This window comes from Rhamphochromis sp. 'chilingali' (assembly GCF_963969265.1).
Source record: "Rhamphochromis sp. 'chilingali' genome assembly, chromosome: 15".
Lineage (NCBI taxonomy): Eukaryota > Metazoa > Chordata > Actinopteri > Cichliformes > Cichlidae > Rhamphochromis > Rhamphochromis sp. 'chilingali'.
In genome coordinates, this window is record NC_137942.1 from 30,677,045 (window position 1) to 30,698,251 (window position 21,207).

General features: G+C 40.4%; 2 protein-coding genes across 3 annotated transcripts; one reads left to right on the forward strand and one right to left on the reverse strand.

The window, feature by feature from the left end:
- Nucleotides 1-9,319, forward strand: aldh3b1 (aldehyde dehydrogenase 3 family, member B1). The gene is made up of 11 exons (XM_080905780.1): nucleotides 1-157; nucleotides 1,442-1,612; nucleotides 1,934-2,044; nucleotides 2,569-2,689; nucleotides 3,122-3,207; nucleotides 3,320-3,401; nucleotides 3,641-4,033; nucleotides 6,470-6,636; nucleotides 6,727-6,826; nucleotides 6,908-7,109; nucleotides 7,514-9,319. The coding sequence occupies exons 2-10, from the start codon at nucleotides 1,451-1,453 to the stop codon at nucleotides 7,090-7,092; spliced, it is 1,407 nt and encodes a 468-aa protein (XP_080761906.1). The 5' UTR covers nucleotides 1-157; nucleotides 1,442-1,450; the 3' UTR covers nucleotides 7,093-7,109; nucleotides 7,514-9,319.
- A 78-nt stretch (nucleotides 9,320-9,397) lies between these two features.
- On the reverse strand, nucleotides 9,398-15,925 carry clpp (caseinolytic mitochondrial matrix peptidase proteolytic subunit). 2 transcript variants are annotated; one of them, XM_080905781.1, is made up of 7 exons: nucleotides 15,836-15,925; nucleotides 13,831-13,932; nucleotides 13,352-13,423; nucleotides 13,173-13,269; nucleotides 11,729-11,916; nucleotides 11,548-11,653; nucleotides 9,398-10,114 (listed from the first exon to the last, which is right to left on the reverse strand). In XM_080905781.1, exons 1-7 carry the CDS (start codon nucleotides 15,845-15,847, stop codon nucleotides 9,876-9,878), a joined length of 816 nt encoding a protein of 271 aa, XP_080761907.1. In that variant the 5' UTR covers nucleotides 15,848-15,925; the 3' UTR covers nucleotides 9,398-9,875. The 2 variants fall into 2 exon arrangements, with proteins under 2 accessions (XP_080761907.1, XP_080761908.1); XM_080905782.1 differs by having other exon boundaries at nucleotides 13,831-13,929; nucleotides 15,836-15,918.
- Nucleotides 15,926-21,207: the final 5,282 nt, after the last annotated feature.

Genomic DNA, 21,207 nt, shown 5'->3' on the forward strand with positions numbered 1-21,207 from the left:
AGCTCGACCAAAAGTGTTTCCCCTCCCAAAGAAACCCGGTGTCTGTACTTCCGAAAAAAGGAGTGAAGCCCGGAAACGTCAACGGTCTTCAGCATTTTGTCGGCACGGTGTCTGCTCGCAGGTCTGCCAGTTGGACAGACGATAAGCCCAGTAGCAGGTAGGCTAAACACAGCAGTATCTTCGCTTTATTTCTGCTGTTTGCAAAATGCTAGCTACTTCACGCAAATGAATGTTAGAGCAGTTTAAACCATCGTGAGAAAATCCTGACTCCCACACTGAAAGAAATGGTTACACTGGAACCTATTGTTCATCTCTCCCGGGAATTACTTCCCACGATAAAGTTTTTTTCGCCCTAACCACAAACAGCTAGCGTACGAATGCACTTATAGGCATCCAAATCCCGCGTGGGAAATCTGCCAGGCTGTAATAATTATGTTAAAAACAATTTGTTTGATAATTCGTCGTTTCTGTGCTGTTTGACTGCACTTATCAGTTAACGTCCGCGTGCCATTGTCTACAGTAGCGTGCGAATGTCCGTTGGAAATGTCACAGTTAGTATTTCTTCCCCATTCAGCAAAATCAGTGTTCCGGTCATTTCGCCACACAAATATTTGATATATCCGCTGTGCAGTGGCGGTCCTAGCTGTTTTTGCGCCCTGGGCGAACACTCCCTCTGGCGCACCTTGCAAACGAAGGGCGCCCTTACTCCCAGCAAATGGGCGATAGAAAACTGATTGGTGCCTATGCCGTTCCCAATATGCGCTGGCATGATGTCGGGGCAGCATGAGTACCAGCAATTTTTTTTATTTTTTTTTTTCCCCCATGCCCCTGATGGCGCCCCCCACCACGATGCCCCCCCCCCCCCAACCGCCTGTGTCGCCCCTATCAAAAACCGCTACTGCCCCTGTGAAATGTTGCGAAATCCATAAATAGTGGATTTAAAAGCTGTGTGTGGCAGTAATTTCTCAGACTCGCTGGTCTTGTTCAGTGTTTTCCAAACTAGACTTACTGGGATGAGGAAATGTGCAGCTCACGTTACTCACCGGGTTCCATAATCCCTTTTTCAAATGAGTCATCTGCCGTTATTACAGGCTGTCACAACAGTGACCATGTAAACGCTGTCAGAGTAATTACACAAATTGAAATATCGTTGCCAACTATTCCATCAGAAGACTGACAGGAGCGGTATGTAAAGAGCTGTGCAGTGGTTTGCTTTTTAAAATGCAGATTTTATACACATACATTTGGTATAATTCATCATTTACCTAATACAGTTTTTGTAACGTTTCTCATGACGTTTAACATTTCTGAGTAGGAATAAGTAATCGACGTGCACTGAGTCGAAGATGTGAGAAGTTAATGTCCACCTTTCACAAAGTATCTGCCCGTTACAGCTTCTAGGGAAAACAATCCTTCTTTTCTTTCTTTTCTTTTTGTGAAGCTTGAAAAAATGGAGAGCCAGAGTCAGGTTTTGGAAAGGCTGCGCACAGCGTTTGAATCGCGTGTTACAATACCGGAGAAGTTTCGCAGGACACAGCTGACCAACCTAATGTCCATGATCAAAGACAACGAGGAGCAGATTGTAAATGCGCTGCACAAAGACCTCACAAAGGTACAGGACTGTGCTCACGTGTTCCACATAAAGCATGAACACATGACTGTAATTCTCCAACACATAATTACGCAACTAAAGCCTCAGGCTTTTGTTTGTCTTGCTGTATGATGATTTTGCAATCATGACAATTTGTTTTAAAGCCCGTAATACAACTGTACGGAAGTGGTTAACATCTCCTTTAAAAAACATTAAAGTGAGAATAGTTTAGTGAATTTAATCGATAAATCCAATGGTTTTATTAGTAGATTATTCATTGTTGTCTGCTGTTCTTAAATAAGCACTAATTGTCTTGCTGTTGTTGCTGTCGTTGCACAATAGCCAAAATTTGAGGCTATCCTGTCTGAGGTTGAAATAGTGATGAACGAGCTCCATTGCGCCCTCAGTAACCTCACAAGCTGGATGCAGCCGGAGTATGTGAGCAAAAACTTGGTAAGTTTAAAAAAAAAAGACTTATTAATAGTGTGTGTGCGACCAAATAAAACAAAAAAGGAAACGTTACACAACTGTTTTCATGGCCCAAGTAATACTCCTCATGTCAAACAAGTTGAACCTCTTGTGTCCTCGCAGTCTTTTTCCTGCAGAGAGAAATCCCTGGCACCTCCCAGAGAGATTTCAGGCAGTGCCAAAGGAAATTCACCACTGCAGAATGATGAGAATGAATGTAGCAACTCTACTCTGAACGTATTTATTAGGAAATCACTGTTAAACAAAGAGCACAGACTGAAATACGACGTGTGCTGCGCTTTCTATTTTTTGCAAGATGAAATTTATGGCCAGTGCCTCATTGGCACATATAGTTTTCAGACTGTTTTTAATGTTAAATTTATAAAATGTATATGTCTAGCATTTACTGACAGCAATCCAGAATATCTTCATATATCTATGCATGTCCTGCATTTTGAAAAGCCTTTTCTTGCTGCATAATTTATTTTGTAATGTTTTCTGTTGTTCAGGCCACAAAGCTTGATGAATGTTTTGTACGGAGGGAACCTTTAGGAGTTGTGTTGATCATCGGGCCATGGAACTACCCCATGCAACTTCTCATCGTACCCTTGATTGGAGCCATTGCTGCAGGTAGTTCCACAAACACGCTTTTAGCAAAACTAAATCCTGAAGGCAACATTAAAATTGATGACAATAATGTAATCACAGGTACCTTGAGTGAGGTGACTTCAGAGATTTAATGCTAGCTCAGGAAAAATGTAACTGGGAGGGGCGTGGTGGTGTGACATGTGAATACCTCACAGGAGCGCGCTGAACAATCTGCAGACGTCTTAGGGATGTTTTGAAGTTCAATAATTCAAATGTGATGAAATAAAGGGATGACTAACAGTTCATAGACACAGTGGAACTCAACTTGGTAATATTTCTAAAAGTAAGAGCGAAAGTTTTAAAGTGAGCTGACAGAATTTGCAAATATGGCAACGAGTCCTAGAGTCCACCTTGAATGATTTTATAGACTTCACGTGCCTTTACATGCTGCCTGTTGTTGATGTCTTTGATTAGGAAACTGTGTGGTCATCAAGCCCTCCGAAGTCAGCGCCGCCACAGACAATCTGATAACGGAGCTCATCCCCAAATATCTGTCTAAGGTGAAATAACTGATAATATCAACCAGAAGTAACAGACAAATGAGTTTTTCACAATTGTTATGAATAGAGATGGGCACAGTGAACGTGACAGTGACGATATGACTGTTGACAGGACTGTTATGCAGTTGTTCGCGGTGGAGCAAAGGAGACCCAAGCCCTTCTGAAGAATCGATTTGACCACATTTTCTACACAGGTAAAAACCTCAGAGCACACAGGTATGCATCAGATGTCAGGAATTTTACATAGCCAAAGCTTCACTGTACTGTTTAGAGGTTTAGATGATTATGAGTTAATTATGACCTGTCTAATACAGCATGTCAATAGTAAAGTGACACACAATTCTCTCCTCTTTTCCCTGGTTGGCTTAGTAAGACTGAGATGTAGATTATCCTTTTCTGTTCTGGGAACTGAGTCTTCACCCGTCTTTGTTAGGTTCTCAGGCTGTGGCACGCGTTGTCCTCCAGGCTGCTGCAGTCCACCTGACCCCAGTGACCTTGGAGCTGGGAGGCAAGTGCCCCTGCTTAATATATGGTCGGGTGAATGCCACTGCTGCTGCTCACCGCTTGGTGTGGTCCAAGTTTTTCAATGCTGGCCAGAGCTGTGTGGCACCGGATTATGTTCTGTGCTCGAAAGCCACTTGTGATGCCCTTGTGCCTGCGTTGCGCCAGGTCCTGGAGGACTTCTACGGCAGTGACATTCAGAAGAGCCCCGATATGTCACGCATTGTAACACCTAAACACTGGACTCGTCTGATGGGACTGCTCAACAGGACCAAGGGCAAGGTCGTTGTGGGAGGAGAGCACGACGAGAAGGATAGGTACATAGGTGGGTTAAAAAGTATTTTAAGGAGGATTTGGTGTTTGGTATAAGACCGTATATTAGCTGGTATACATTTACTTTTAAATAAACAATGCAAAAAATGTTACACCAGTCGGCCACAACATTAAGAATACCTGCCTAATATTGTGTAGGTCCTCTCTTTCCACCAGCTCTGACCCGTTGAGGCGTGGACAAGTAATCTCTGTCTGGTATCGGGACATTGGTAGCCAGTCCCTTGGGTCCTGGCGGTTGCAGGGAAGGGCCTGTGGAGCGGGCTTGTTCCAGTCTTTCCCATTGTTGCACAGTTGGATTTGGATCTGGAAAGTGAGGAGGCCAAGTCAACACTTAAATTCTTTGTCATGTTGAACCGGTCTTGAACAGTTTCTCTGGTGTGATGGGACACATTGTCCTACTGGGGGAGACTGCTGCCATTGGGGAGTGCCATTACCATGGCAAGGTGTGTTGGGTCTACAAAAATGTTTAGGTAGGTGGTACAAGTCAAACTAAATAAACATCAATGTCAGAACCCAGGATTTCTCCACAGAACATTACTTTTTCCTAGTTTTTGTTCATTGTTGTGGCTGATCTGTGTTTAGATCACACTTTTACTTAATGTTTCAAGGAAAAACAAAAAGAGGAAATTAACAGTCTTCTTGACCATTGATGTAGGGAAAGTTGCTCTCCCAGCCCAGAGTTAGCCTTGCACCGCTTTTAAAAAAGAAAAAGAAATTGCCTTTCAGCTTTGAGACCTGTACTATATTGCCAGAATTATTTGCTTGTCTGCTTTCACATGCATATGAACTTGAGTGACATCCCAATTTCAATCCATATGGCTGAAAATACCTTCCGCGAATGGATGGATGGTTGAAAATGACATCAGCCTAACCTTTTCAGATCTAACTTCCACAAGTTTAGCAGTGTGTTTCTGGGAATTTTTGACTATTCTCTCAGAAGCACATTTGTGAGGTCAGAGACTGATGTTGCATGAGAAGGCCTGACTCGCAGTCTCTGCTCTACATAATTCTTCTCAAAGGTGTTCTTTTGGGTTGAGGTCAGGACTCTGGCAGTTCTTAGACACCAAACTGACTCATCCATATCTTTATGGAAATTGCTTTATGCACTGTTAGTGATGTTGTAACAGGAAGGGGCCATCCCAAAACGGTTCCCACAAAATTGGGAGTGTGAAATTGTTCAAAATATCTTGCTCTGCTGAAACGTTAAGAGTTCCTTTCACTAGAACTAAGGGACTGAATCCAACTTCTGAAAAACACTACACCATAATTCCCCCTCCACCAAACTTTACACTTGGCACAGTGCAATCAGACCAGTACCATTCTAGCGACAGAGAAGTGTGATTGGTCTCTCCAGAGAACAAATCTCCACTGTGTTAGAGTCCAGTGGCAGGGTGGTGAACACCACATGAAGTTTGGGGCTCTGTAACGGTTGGCTCTGCAGAAACGTGGTGACCTCTGTGCACTATGCACCTCAGTTGTTATTTTATATGGCCTACCACTTTGTGGCCGACTTACTGTCGATCCTAATCGCTCTAACTTGGTTATAATGCAACAGCTGACTGTGGAATATTTTTAATAGTGAGGAAATTTCATGAGTAGACTTGTTGCAAAGGTGGCATCCTATCACGGTAACACACTGCAATTCCCTGAGCTCATGAGAGCGACCCATTCTTTCACAAATGCAGTAAAACTGCTTGATTTTATCCACCTTGCCATGAAATGATTGGAACACCTGAATTAAATGACTTGGATGGCACAGTGAATACTAGTGTTTAAATAGTCTCACTTTTTCTTAAAGCAGTCTTTATATTAGAGTGTGACCAGTGTATTGATGGGGCTGATATATTGGCTGACATTAGCTATTTGGAGATTCATTGGTGTGATGAGTGATTAAATGAGAATGTAAAAAGTAAAGAAGAGACAAGAGAAACACCCTTCAACCAAGTTATGCATGTTGATTTTGCAAAGTTTGTCCACCAGAGGGCGTTCTACAACTTTCCTGCTGGTAACATGGAACAAACGACAACCAGCAGATCAGAGCAGAGTTGGGCAATAAAACAAGATTATTTTTAAACTGCATTGTCGTTAGCTTAGTAAAGACTCAAACATTAACTACATATAAAAATGTTAGAAAAATCTGAGTGAAAGGGGGAAAAGCGCAAACAAAAACCAAACAAATGGATTCATGTGTATTTTTGTACCCAAGTTACTAACAGAAACCAGGTTACATGGGTAACACACTTCATTATTTTTGTCAGTGAGATCATTATGTTATTCTTCTTTTGACTGCATCCTTTACAGGTCATCTCACCTCATTCCTTGTATCCTTTTTTTTGTCACACGTTTCTATAAAGTAGCTTGAGTCTGAATTTCCTTGACTGAAAAAAATGCATATATGAAAGAATATTTTGTCCTCATCTTTCCATAGCTCCAACGGTAGTGGTGGATGTAGCTGAAGATGATGCTCTAATGGAGGAGGAGATCTTTGGCCCCATCCTGCCGATCCTCACGATTGAGTCTCTGGAGGAAAGCATCAAATTAACCAAAACAAAAGAGAAGCCTCTGGCCTTCTATGTTTTCTCAGATGAATCCTCTGTAAGAACACAGAACTCTGCAGCCTCCACTTTCTGCTGTAACATTTATAACATTTAGTCTTTTAGCTAATATTGTCATTATTTCTTTAAGGTGGTGAAGAAGGTGCTGGAAAATTCAAGCAGTGGAGGATTCTGCTCTAATGATGGAATTGTGCACATGGCCCTGCCAGGCCTGCCCTTTGGAGGTGTAGGTATGTGTCAGGCTGGCCTGCTGAGAAAGAGATGTAAGAGATGCAGTCATATGCGTAACCAGTGTTCACTCTGCCATCCAGGAAACAGTGGATTTGGTCACTACCATGGTCACTGGGGCTTTGAGGCGTTCAGTCACCAGCGAGCAGTCATGCTGCGTGGTTGGGCTTTGGAAAAACTTAACGCCCTGCGCTACCCACCGTATAGTGATGAAAAGTTGAGCTGGCTGCGCTGGACCACCTCACCCAAGAGCTGCTCAATCATGTGATGACCGGCAAGAAGAGTGTGAGTGAGAGCGAGAGATGATGAGTAACGGTTCACATTAAGGATTTTGTAATAAGCCTTAGTAATTAAGTTTATTTAGATGTTAAGGCATTCGTATCTTACTTAATAACAGTATAGATGTTTAAGAAGTTGCTTTGAGTGTCTTAGTTATTTAGAATAACATTAAAATTCATTGTGGTTTGACTTATCCATGAAGGAGTCGCTCGAGCCTCGATTATATTTTCTGCATCCACCGGTCTGCTAAGATGTAGTTGGATGTAAATAACAAAAATTATGTCATCTTACTTACTTTTATGCTGTTTTATTAAATAACTCATTTTTGTTAATATTGGCTCTAAATAGACAAGTTTCTTATTAAGGTTCATGACTCTGTTATGCTCATAATATTTCTGTTATTTTTACAGATCCCCCATCTGGACTGAGCGCTGCATGTTGTCAAGTGTCATTCAAAAAATGAATAAAGTTGCATTCAAATAAATCATTTTAGTGTTGAAGCAGAAAAAGAAATAGCTCTTTTGAATTTATTTTGTTACCCAACAAAGACGATGTTTTATTTACCTCACTGGATTATTATACCTGTGGCAGTATCGGGCATGTCTTAGGAGTGATGATGCATATGATAAACATATGATTATTTCCTTTTGAAAGAGCTTTTCCCAAAGTGCTCATTTTCTGCACAAACTATCTGCTGAAATATTAACTGCATTACTGACTTACTAGCTTTAAAAGCGAGTAATCAGAGATGCTTCCCGTTGCCTTTTTTCCCCTCTTTGTTGTCCTACCTCTACAAACTGTGCTGTATTAATCCTGTGGTTTAACTTGGCCTGTTAGACTGTACCAGACTGAGGTTCTTGAAGTCATGTGCCAAGTACTTTTTGAAAAGTTCCTGCCTTTCTAACAGTTTTGAATAACATCTGACATGTCAGGTTAATGTTTTAAAAAACTGTGTCGAACAGCCTTAAAAAAAAAAGAAAAAAGCTTTTTAAGAAAAGTAAAATTCTCTCTAATAATCTTTATATTATGAAGGGAGAAATCGGTGACCAAATCGGTGTTGGCTATGTTTATTTGATAGAGCTTTTTCTGAATGTTTTATAAAAGTGACTTATTTTTGTTCAAAATGATGTTTGCTGAGTGTCGGTATGTTAGAAATGTATCAGAATTGTAATACTGTACACTAATATCATTGCATTGACAATGAGCATATCTAATAATACTCTTCAAATAGGGAACATTATTAAAGTGAATATAATCTTCAGTAAGACTTACAACTAGTGATTGAGACAATGATGCCTCCTGATAATTGCCTGCCTAAAATGTTAGCATGTTGGTCTTTTTGTAGCCAGAAGCTATCACGTTTAGCGGTGCAACGTTTGGCTAACGTTAGCTAGCTTGATTAACAAGGTGCCGACTTCAAACTTATTGTGTTAGTAATGCAGCTATACAAGTAATTTTAGCAACTTTAAACCAATAATGCTCATGAGTATCTTTCTCCTGTAAGTCGAAACCATATTATATTTGCCAGGAAATTATATATTTTGTTATTGTTTATTCAATCTTCTGACATTAAAAACAAATACTAATTAGCATTTGTTAGCATATGCTGGTTTCATTTTCATGACGGTGAAATGTCTCATCTTTGCTACACTTGTGCAACTCATTGCTTAAAAATGCATTGTCCTATTTATTTACTTTTTTGGTTGGGAAACCAAAAGTACACTGACATCTCATAAAAGCTCATTTATCAAATATGACACACTTGGTGTTACATGTTAAGCATAATTATAATAGTCATTGTTACACTTTATTTTCATATGCTTCCTAAAATTGCCTTTTTGACCTATCAACTGATAAAACTTGTACTATTTCATGTAGATTTTTTTTTTATTTAGAGGTTGGTTGTGTTATTGTGCACACATGAATTTTTCTCTAACTTCTTAATGGAAATAAAAGATGATACTGTGTGGTAAGTTTACATCTGCAGTTGTTATAGACGACATGCTGTGGCGTTAAATGGCCGCGCATCTTAAATGTCAACTGTGTCCTTTCCTGTTCCTGTGCTGCATAGTTATGTGTAATTTTGTTACAGTGTTGCCGTTTTAACAACTGTACAGTTTTAGCCAGATGGTTTCTGTCACTGTTTTTCGTGAAGTAATGTGAATAATGTAACTTTGCTTCATGGTGTGACAAAATTAATAAAAAATAAAAATACAGTTTCAAACACAGCCTTTAACCTCCAGCTGAAAACTTAACAGTACACTACTGGATCAAGAAGTAGCACATTTTGTGAGTCATGTTTAACTGATCATATTTATTACAAATATTAAGCATCAGGTCATCAAATCAGGTTCTCTCCGGTCTCGAGTGGACATCAGCCAGGAGAGAGAAACAGATGGCTCTGTACTCTTAAGCTTTCCCCCTAAACAAGCTCATGTACAGTACAGCTCAGCCACCATAGAGAAAGGACCAAAGCCCACCCAGATGAAACACTGCTTTCCTTCCTGTGGTATAAATTATAAAAATCAACTACGTTTTAATATCACTTCTTTGAAGATTTCTTTCACAGAAATTACGTTTAAAAAAAAAGAAAAAAGGAAACAGCACCATCATAAAAAGACGTTACTGTGATGACTGTACATGAGGCTGGCTTGGGTCCTGCTCATGTGTAAGCTACTACTGAGTGGAGGAGAAACACGGGGAGGCTGGATCTTGCTCTCTTGACTCCTGAAGATGATCTTGCAGCTAGCAGACAGCTCTGCTGTGGTGCGTTCATGGCTCTGGTTTGTATGAGGAGGGTGGATTTGTCCCAGGGGAGGCCTTCTCAGGATCTGTGGACTCTGGCTGGGGCGAGGGGCTTGCTGCTGCTGCTTCTGCTGCCGCTGGCTCTTTCTGCACCAGCTCTGGCTCATCCTGCCCTGCCTGTGGTGGGTGGACCAGGACCCGGTCGATGAGGCCAAAGTCCTGCGCTTCCATGGGACTCATGTAGCGATCCCTTTCCATCACACTTTCTGTAAATCGGACAGAAATGAGCGTTTTATAGTTTAAATGTTTTAAACTAACTTTCCTCCTCTCCTTATACATATGAAAATCGGTTTCTTTGAGATTAGGGATGGGTATCGAAAACCGGTTCTTGTTGAGAACCGGTTCCCACTGTTTCAATCCCTTGGAATTGTTTGCCATATTTGCAAACGATTCCCTTATCGATTCCAGTCGCCCCGAATGACGTCACCACGTTGCGGAGCGTCATTTACCTGGCAGGAAACATGGCGGCTCAAACGCTCAAAAGTTTGGTTATACTTTATGAGAACGGATGACAACAGGGCAACTTGCAATACTTGCAAGGTAGATATTTCATTTAAGGGAAGAAACACTACGAATATGCAAAAGCATTTGCTCACAAAACACGCGATGACCTTAAATGAATGTCGTGTTTTTAATTCCGCTCCGGACTCGTGAATCTCAACCCAGCAGCAGCGGTAACGTTTGCACGTCTTCTCCCGTTAATGCGGCAGGTAAATAATCAACTAACAGTGCATATTATGTTAGCGCGATCTGCCTTATTACAAAACCTGCCATTACTGTGCATTTAGGCGACCATGATGAGAGAGACAGAGTCTGGCTGGCTCAGATGCTGGCAGTTCTCGCTGCAGTCTACCGGTAGCGTCTCCTTTCAGGCCAGGATAGACGAATGTCACCGAGCAGTGACTAAGTTTGTGGTAAAAGGCTTGCACCTATTTGCCACAGCAGATGCCCCCGATTTACGATAAGTGAATGTATTTAATTGTAGGCAGGGATATTACTGGATATTCTTGTGTAATTGCTACAGAATAATTTATGTTATACTTTGTTATTCCTACAGAAGAATATTTATTTTATTATTTTACATTTACAATTTTTTTTTTCCTGGGGACCCTGTGACACCCCATTGAAGAGCCGTAGGCTGGATCTCTTAAGATCTCACTGTTGGGTTTGTAAGGCCTTGTACTCCTAAATTTCTATCTTGTTCAAAGAGAAGATATAAAACAAAGTTCTAAGCTAATTGACTTTAGTGTTCTCCTTTTTAAAAAGAATCGAATCGTTAAACAGAATCGAAAATGGAATCGGAATCGTGAAAATCTTATCAATACCCATCCCTATTTGAGATGATGTCTAACACCTCTGTGAATTCCAAATATTAATGTTCATCACACCTGCAAGTCCTACACTCTTCAGAATAAAACATTATGGCCACCCTCGTCCATATATAATATACGGTTGGTTATTTGCATGTCACACATTGCCACGAACTTGAGACGTGCACTCCAGGCCTGGATTAGCCTTCTTTGTCTGAAATCCAAGTTTTTTGTCGCCAGGAAACATGCAAAGGGGGGAAATCATTGTGCTGCTTTTGTCCTACTTTTAAGTTTGTACTGTGTTGTGGTAATGAGCTGCACAAACATACCAATGGTCTCCAGTAACTGGCCCGTGTGTTTGGCGTAGATGTTGTTGATCTGTCTTTTCAGCTTCAGGATCTCTTCAGCCTGGATAGCAATGTCAGTGGCCTGACCCTGGACACACAGCACACTGAATGTTATTCCCTTCTTTACACCAACTGACCAGTACTCACAGAGAGACTAACTTACTCTGGCCCCTCCTGAAGGCTGGTGAACCATGATGCGGGCATTGGGCAGTGAATGCCTCATGCCTGTCGTTCCTGCTGCCAGGAGCAAGCTGCCCATGCTTGCCGCTTGGCCAACACACCAGGTGGAGATGGGATTCAGAATGTACTGCATGGTGTCATAAATGGCCAGTCCTGCTGTCACCACACCACCTTAAAAAGAGACAGAATGAGAGCGGTCTTTGCATGAATTTACTCATTTACTTAAATACACTGCATTCAACAGAGACGTTAATTATGTCAGGCATAAAATTTCATCTGTGAGATTCAGATCACAAAGTATTTGGACTGTGTGATACCAACAACACAAGATCATCTGCTGCTGCTCTTATAGGTCCATATTTAGAATATACTGAAGTGGGCGTATTGTGCTTTTCCTCAAGTTTCATCACAATAAAAGCAATTTATGCTCATTTTAAAAACGGATAACGTTAAAAAAGACAAATAAATAAAAAAATTAAAATAAAATAAAAATCAGGCCACCCTATGTATAGTAATCCCTTTGAGCTCCATTACCGTGAATGCATGCTGTCAAAGAGAGGGGCTAAAAGGAAGCTCTGCCCATCTGCTGTTCAAACTTTTTATTTGGCAGCCAATCAGAAGAAAGGTGGCTTAAAGGGGCGGGACTAGAACTGCTTCTTTGACTGTTGATGGACAAACTGGCTGCACCAAAGCCCAGTATAAGATAAATCAAGATTACTTTGTATTGTGAATCGTGCAAAGCTACTCTAACAGAGTCCAAAAGTAAAACATGGAGCTGACAATGAATATAGCAGGTCCACTTTAACTTCAATGCAACGCTAGTGCAACCATCACACCCACAAACAGTGTTACAGCACTTAATACAAACTGTACCATAAGCATACATGCAATGACCAAAGCTGAAGCATGGCCACAAACACCGACAGGCTTCAGTCACAAACAAAATGACAGCAGCCTGTGAAAGTGCCAGTGAAGCAGCTGGTTTTGCTTCTGTTACTACAAATCAAGAAACTGTTACTTTATAAATACTGCGATTAAAAACATCAATATTTTGAATAAGCAATAAAAAATTATAGTTAATTTTAAAGGTTTTAACTGCACTACTTTTTGGCAAAAGAATTGTAATCAAAATACAAATTCTTGTAGGTGCTGAGTGAGCCTTAGCACAATGACACAAATATACGAGAAAATATTGATAGTTAGTGCGAGTACTCTCGCAGTCAGCAGTGGTTTACTGTAACACTGACGCAGCTCAGCCTTTCTCCGTGGATCAGAAATGAAAAAGTAGTGCTCTAACAAGTTCTTTGCTGTTTCATTTTCATGACGGTGAAATGTCTCATTCCTTCATCCTTCTTTTCATAAAGTTTATCAATAAACCTCACAGCGAAATACTCAGATTGGAACTCTTCGTTTTGATTATGTCATACCAGGACTGTTGATGTACATGTGGATGGGCTTGTTGTTGCTTTCTGACTGTAGGAAGAGCAGCTGGGCTATAACCAGACTGGCTATGGAGTCATCGATCTGAGCAGACGAGGAAGAAAAAGAGCTTGAATATAAATCACTCTGAAAACATGTTTCCAAAAATCTTCAGGAAGACACTTACAGGACCCATTACACATATGATTCTCTCTCTCAGGAGGCGAGAGTAGATGTCATATGCTCGTTCTCCTCTCCCCTGAAACAAAACAAACAAAAAACGAAACAAAAGGAGAGGATTTTAAATCAAATGACAAAGATGTTCTCTGTGGATTACAGGTCTGAACAGCACAGTATCTCAAATTCATACAGAAGGTTCACAAATATGCTGCCGCAACACAAATTCATGTTTTTACATCGATATTAGCAGGAATAAAGCCACTTATACAGATGTCTGTCTTTGCTTTGCCAAGCAAACAAAAATTCTCTCATCCTAAATCTTCATGATTCACACCTGTTTAAATTCTTTTTGTGCAACATTTTTGTTTGCAAGAGAAAAGAAACAATCATGTATTTATATTGTATATACACTTCTATACTGACTGTATATACACTTCTACTAAACACAGAAAGTCCTGCTTCAGCCGTTCAAATGATCACACTCACCGTCTGCTCCACGACTATGGGTATGAGTGGAGTCCGGCATATGGAACTGTGGTGGATGGATCTGCTGTGTGTCAGTGTCAAAGAACCGATACGCAACACCTGCTGAAAGACAGACAAAAAAATCCTCCCAAGATATAGGATCAACAACACTCCCAAAAGTTCAGTAACTGCAGTTTCCAGACATTTGATAACGACTGTGTTTAGTCTGTTCCTTCCCATTCCCTACAAGGCCACCTGGGTTGGCTGGAACACTGTTTACTTAGCCTGGCAGGGCGAAGGACACTGTCTCAGCTGAACTATGGACACGCACACACATACATATACTGATACTGATAAGCACTCACCGACGCATCACCCTCCCTACCCCGGATCCAACGCCACCTCCAAGGCTTACCTCCCCTCTGATGTGGCCATCGGGTCAGTTGGAGGCGCAGTCGAAAGATTGCAGCGGTCCCAGATCAGATGTACACACTGGAACTCTTTCCCATGTTGCTTGTCTGTGTTTATTGTGCTATGGTGTGTTGATATCTGTGCATTCCTGTATTATCATTTTGTGTTACACATTTCGATGTTTTTTTCCTCGCTACCTAGCCTGACCTGTCTCCCCAATGTGATGTTTGTGTATTGTATGTACGGTCGGCAAGGTCTGTCATCTTGGTTGTGGCCAAAGACCTGCAACTGACAAATAAAGGCTATCTCATCTCATCTCTCATTTACAGACTGCTGTTGCCACCTAGTGTCAAGCATGGCTCAGTCCTAGCTGAGACAGGGAAAAAACTTTGCCCGGTTTGTTGGGTCTTCATTTCTGCTGAGACATTTAGATGGTAGAGTCTGAATATGGTGTAAACAACATAAAAGCATATCTCCATCCTGCTTTGTATAAACTGGTCAAACTGGTATAATGGTGTGGACGATACTTTCAGTGAACATTTTGGCCCCTTTAATACTAACTAAGCATCATTTATAGGGCAGAAGTAACCATGTACAGCCTTTTATGATCTGCCCATCTTAATCGCTGCTTCCAGCATGATCTCAGACTGGTTTCGTGAACACGACGATGGATTCACTGCACTCAAATGAGTCACAAGATCTCAGTCTAACAGAGCACTTTGGGACGTAACAGAGATTCATATCATGAATGTGCAGCTGTCAAATTTGCAGCAAGTGCATGACACTATGTGTGACCATATGCATCATGTGAATAAAGGCCAACATCTCTAAGGGATGTTTTCAGCACTAGTTTGTTTTTAAGTGACAGACTAAAATTGCTTAAGGAGCAAACATGTTCATAAGTTCACAGCTGTCCTCGGACTAAAAAATAATCCAGAGAGAATTTTCTCATAGAATTCTGATCATGAGTTGAAACTTTTTTTCATACGACTATTTTGAACACTCTTTGTACAATCAAATAATAATAACAATAATACAAACTAAAAAAACTAAAGAAGCACCGCGTGGGGAGAAAGCCCCACAAACTGCTTTTAAGCTCGTTGTGTTTGCTGATCGGGCTCTCTGTGATCCTCAGTGCTGTTAGCGTACAGAGCTGGCAGCTTTAACCTCCTAGGACCTGGCGTCCACATATGTGGACATCACATTTTGGGTTATTTAGACCAAAATACTCAATTTTGCTCTACAAGGGCCTGATATCCACTTACGAGGACATTATACTGCTACTGTTCTATCGAAATTTTAAACAAATATCCTCATATGTGGCTCTCATTTTTCTTAAAAATAAGGTAAAAAAAAATCTGGTAATTCTTTGTTTTTACATTCATCGAGTCCCAATATGCCTAAATATCAAAGAGAAATTAAAAATGCATGTCGTGGAAGAGTTCGAGTCTTAAGAAGTTAAAGGTGATGCCATCAGACTTATGTCACACAAGCTGTTAGCTAACATCATCAACACGACAGAATAACAGCACAAACCGCCGAGTACACATATAACCAGTTTGTGATGTGTCGTCTGCGGACAGTCAAGCTTACTGGAAAGGTTTTCAGTACTCACTCGTAACAGCATTTTGAAGGATTTTAGGGTTTAGCTTTCCTGTGTGACCCCGGAGCTCCTCCGGAACCAATTTCAACTTCTTCTTCCTTTGGGTTTATTGGCACTTATCCAACGGGTTTGGAGGTGCTATACCGCCACCTGCTGACCAACCTCATCGTGCTGGCTTTCTTCGTCTGTCAGTTGGCAAACCACGCAATGGTGCGTTTAACCCGGCTAATGCTGTTTCCTCAAACTTCGTGAGCACCTAAAAGAAAAAAGAGTTCCATTCAGAGGCACTTAGTCCAGCTACAAATCTATATAGTATGAAGAGGAAGCACGTGTTAAATAATAATGGTGAGGATTAGGAAGAGGCAAAGTAGTGAAAAATCAGGCACCAAGTATTTAAGAGCCTTCGTTTGAAATTAGTTTAGTTAGATTAATTAATTAGAATAATTTGTGCTTTGTTGTACAGTACTGTACAAAAGTATTGAGTCATATTTTGCTAGGATAATAGGATAGAGGTAAACGGACTGGTACTTACACAGCACCTTTCTACTCAGTTTTAGCACTCAAAGTGGGTTCTACTGCAAATCTCTTTTAGTACTTTGACACACGCATTCATTCAGTATTTTTATCTATACACAAGCACTTTTATCTAATATTCCCACACAAATACACTCAAACTCTGATGGATGCATTCAAAACATTGCTACACCCACTCCAGAACCCGAGCCTCAGGTCCAGTGATGTATTGATAATGTGTCAGTTTATATAGAAATACAGTATATAAGGCAAAAACAGAGTTTGCACAATTCTAATGAGCTTGAAAGTCAGTAAATGCTGATTTTCAGTTATTTTTCAATGCATGCTCTCTGTTTAAGCAGTCTAATGTCAATATGACCTGAAGAAGTCACTCAGATGAGTGACAAAATGTTTCTCCCACTAAAAACACTACATGTGTATAAGCAGACTCAACTTTCTGGGAGTTTTGCAGGCTCATTGAAAGATATTCCAAAGCCTTTTCTTTGAATGTTGTCAAGCTTTTGTTTTGTTCTCTATGAAGATGATCGTACACTGCTTCAGTATGTTTATATCGAGGTTCTGAAGGAGCCAGTCCATGACTGAGTGCTGCACTTTGTGTTTACTCTGGGAATGTGTTTGAAATTACTGTCATGTTTAAAAATTAGGCTGTTGCTAATCATATGCTTTCCAAATGGTAATGGATGTTATCTCATAATCTGATGCCAGTTTTCTGTGACCATAATTCCATCTATTTTGATAAGATCCCCAACACCACTAGCTGAAATTTCAGCCCCAAACTATGACATAGCCTCCATTGTGTTTTGCACAGAAGACAATCACTGCTGAACCTCACTACTGATGGCCCCGATACAAATACTGGGATGATTTGCACCAAAATTTTCAAATTTGGATTCATTGCTACATAAGACCTGTTGCATGTGACTTTCACAGGAAATCCCCTTGTGAGTGCAGAAATACAATTTTATGGTTTTCAAACTGTGTCCCTGCCTCGCCACTGGGAGATGTACTGAGATAGGGAGCAAAACATCCAATGCTCTTAGCCTCCGGCTGATGACCGTGCAGCTGACAACCGTGCAGCTGACCCTTGTTGGCAGAGCAAGTGCACAGGCTTAGAGCAGGAGAAACATCACGCCTGTAAAAGAATCTGAGCACTCTTGGAAACCAGTGACCTCTTCAAAAGGACAGGTGACAACTGGGAAAGGCTGGTGGATGACTAGGAAAGGCCATCTGCCAGCAGGAAAGACTGCAACACAAGTGGGTTTCTATTCACCTTACCTCAGGGGCTACATGAAGCCCCATAAAGCACCATTTCTTGACCGTAAATAAGCAGAAAGGAAGTCAACCCATGGAGTCTCTGAAAGTGAACAGGTGCCTCAGCTGTGCAGATATCTGGAGGATGTCACAGAGTAAGCTCCACACCCCTCTATCACACCTACTGGTTGGGTAAGGAAGAAGACTCATCGAATGGGAAATTTCCAGCACATTCTGTCAGTGTCCCAGGGAAGCTTGGTGGCACTATGATCATGTCCTGCCGAAGACACAGAACTAAAGCGCTAAACACAAAGGCTGGGTCACCAAACCAGGACCATGACAGTGTGTTTTTAAAGATTAAACCTTTTCTATACAATTTGTATTACAATTTCTGTGATGTGTTGTCTTTACTTCCTACATGAGCCTAAAGTCATTTTATTTTTATTTTATTTCACTCTTTTGTTTTATTTAGTCATGGAAGCAGCAACTTTGTAACACTGTCAGAAAACGAAAGTTTATTACTGTGTTATAATGGAGTATTATATATATATATATATTTTTTTAACTGAATGGTCCAAATACTTTTTCAGTCATGAACACGAACAGGATTTTATTTTGAAAGCTTGGACCGGAAGATGTACTTTCCTACAGCCCAAACTTGGAACATAAGTGCAGTTGTCTACTTGCCCCCTCACTCTGTTACTTGGATTCAATCATGTCGAACAACACCGCCGCCAACAGCAGTTTAGTCATCGCTCAGAAGGCAGTGAAACAGCTTCGTCTGGAGGCCAGCGTCCGCCGGATAAAGGTAAGCTCACCTCGCTTCACAGCTGAACTCAACACTTTATTACTCCGCTGCCTGCGCGTGACTCCCGCCCTGAAGCACAACCTAAGCTTAACGTGGCGCCCGACGCAGCTAATTAATCTGTCAATTAGCGTCAAAGTGGGAACATTAAAATTCAAAAGCTATTTCAGTGTTTCAATAAGTGTTCTGTGTTTGCTCTTGTTAAAAGTATACAGCCTATACACTCACTAAAATGAATTATTGAATTATTTATTCCTGCATTCACAAAGGACATCAAACGACCTGATACGCACACCACTGCAATAACCTATATTTTATTCATTCCCATGTTAGCGTGTTTTGAAAGCCATTCACAGTGTCATCTCTTGGTGTGCAGTGGAAATGGTAGCAAAACAGACTTTTCTGTAGGAGCAAACACAGTGGCAGCTTTGTTAATTGTGGTGCTGCGTGACTGGACTGATTGTTGGGTGGCTACTTATTTTAGAACAGAAGTCAGACCAGTTTCAAGTGTGTCTGTGTTTGGTGAATTAAAAGAAATCACACAACAGTTTCATTCAGCAGACAAGTTCTTGTAATTTGTTACAGTCCGAAAACCAAAACACACACAGAAGAATTTAATTTGTGATGTTAGTTTTGTAAGTTTTGCAACATTTTCTTATGGTTTCTGTGTTAAACTGGGGTATTGGGGACCAAGCACAAGGCTGAGGGGCTCACAGGAAATCCACATGAAACAGGACCTCACACTGTGTCAGAAACAACTTGCAGATGATTTTCAAGCTCATGCAATGGAAACTGGCATCAGTGTTTTTTAACTTTAAATATTTTGATAAGCAAAACAAATGTGGGCAAAATCACAAAGTGTAACATCCAAAATGCATTACACATGCATTTTGCAATCACATGGCACCTCAAGTGCCATGTGATTGGCTGATTAGATATTTGCATTAACAAGCAGTTGAACAGGTATGCTTAGTAAAGTGTGCAATACCTATTTATTGGAAAAGGAAATGACAATTCCATGTCTATTGACAGCATGTACAGTACTGTGCAGAAGTCCTGAGCCACCTCTCACTTATTTATATTTGGCTAGGACTTCACTTTTATATAATGCAAAATCAGAGTTTGTAAAATTCTGACAAGCTTGAAAATCAACATTTTATGTGATCACATCTATTCTTCAATACAGTCTGTACTTTTTTTTAATTAGTAATCTTCAGGAAAGGTTCTCCAAGATTTTCTAAAAACAGTTCTTCTTTGGATGTTTGCTGGTTTTTGTTCCATTCTCTGTCAGGATGATCCCACATAGCTTCAGTGTGTGTGAGTGTGTTTTATTTAGCTATCCTTTTTACTGCGTTGGCAGTGTGTTTGGGCTCATTGATCAGTCGCTTTACAAGTGGTACTACATAATAAATCAAAGTCTGGTTTTTACTTTTCTGTGTCCATAATTCTGTTAGTTTTGATACGATTCTCAACACCATTAGATAAATCCAGCCCCAGACTGTGACACGGCCTCCACTGTGTTTACTGTGCTATTTGGGATATGCCAACAAAACAAAAACAACCAAAACTCCACATCACATACTGTGAATATTTCTGAGGAGTTATTGTAGCACTCTTCTTTTAGTTATAGTACTTATTAGTTAACACTAACACTTGCTTTCAGGTTTCTCAGGCTGCTGCAGAACTGAAAAACTTCTGTTTGCAAAATGCCCACAAAGACCCTCTCCTCACCGGGGTGCCCTCCAGTGACAATCCTTTCCGGCCTCCCAAGTCATGTGTCCTCCTCTGAGGTATGAGTTTTTATATATATATTTGTGCTCTTTTAATTTTGGAAATGCTAAACAATAAGCTTGTTATTTATTAGAGCACAAGATGTATCCCTCTGAGCTAAATCTACTTGTTCTCTTTGTAGATCCGTAGAGTGCATTCAGGCAGTCTCCTCATTGTTCTAACGTGGATTTCTGTCATGTGCGCCGCCACTGTTGAAGATAACGAAGACCTAGTCAGTGAGGGAGTTGATTAAATGATAATGATTTCAGGTGAAACATTTAGCCAATCTTATTTTAATTATTTGTGTGTTTCTGCATTCTGCATTTCTGTTTTGAAGACCTGTGGAATAACATTTTTAACAGTCATTATCAGTGGATGTGCAATTGTATTTGGCACTATATAAATAAAATACAACTGAATTAAACTGGATGAAAACTCACACAGCTGAAAACAACATGACTAGAAAAATTCCCATGAAAATTACACCTTAAAATACAAACCTAAGCAGTTTATTCCCATTTATAGATGTTTCCCAGGATCAAGCAGCAACCTCTAGACTCTAGAGTTTAGAGTCTAGACTTTAAAAATCAAGAAACAGAAGTTCCTCTAATGACCACTTGGCTCCAAATGTCATTTAGTTTGCTTTAAAACAGAAATAAATGTGTTTACTCAGACTATTCAAATATTTTTTTATGTTACTTAACACTACGAGCAGCTAACTGCTAGTGTTGGTAAATAACATGTCACACTCTCATCCAAATATAACTTCAAACAAACCCACTGAGCAACATCACACTGGCTCCATTTATCTTTAGTCTATGTCCAGAACAGGTGTAAAACAATCGTTTAATCTTTATTTCTTTATTTATATATTCATTTTTTGTCAATTCTTTCAAGCACTAGATGAAAACATTCAATATAACTCAATTTCTGAACAACTGAGTTTAACGCATGTATTCCCATCATCAGTCAGAAGCTGACTGTCTGTAATCATCTATTTTTACCACTGAAAATGACCACGAGT

Excerpts from the sequence above, each read along its gene's own strand:
- aldh3b1 (XM_080905780.1), top strand. The coding sequence starts at position 1,451 with ATGGAGAGCCAGAGTCAGGTTTTGGAAAGGCTGCGCACAGCGTTTGAA. Across the intron at positions 3,208-3,319 it reads TCCCCAAATATCTGTCTAAG|GACTGTTATGCAGTTGTTCG; the intron begins GTGAAATAACTG and ends GACTGTTGACAG. Across the intron at positions 4,034-6,469 it reads CGAGAAGGATAGGTACATAG|CTCCAACGGTAGTGGTGGAT; the intron begins GTGGGTTAAAAA and ends ATCTTTCCATAG.
- clpp (XM_080905781.1), bottom strand. Across the intron at positions 11,917-13,172 it reads CATGTACATCAACAGTCCTG|GTGGTGTGGTGACAGCAGGA; the intron begins GTATGACATAAT and ends TCTCTTTTTAAG. Across the intron at positions 11,654-11,728 it reads AGCCTTCAGGAGGGGCCAGA|GGTCAGGCCACTGACATTGC; the intron begins GTAAGTTAGTCT and ends CTGTGTGTCCAG.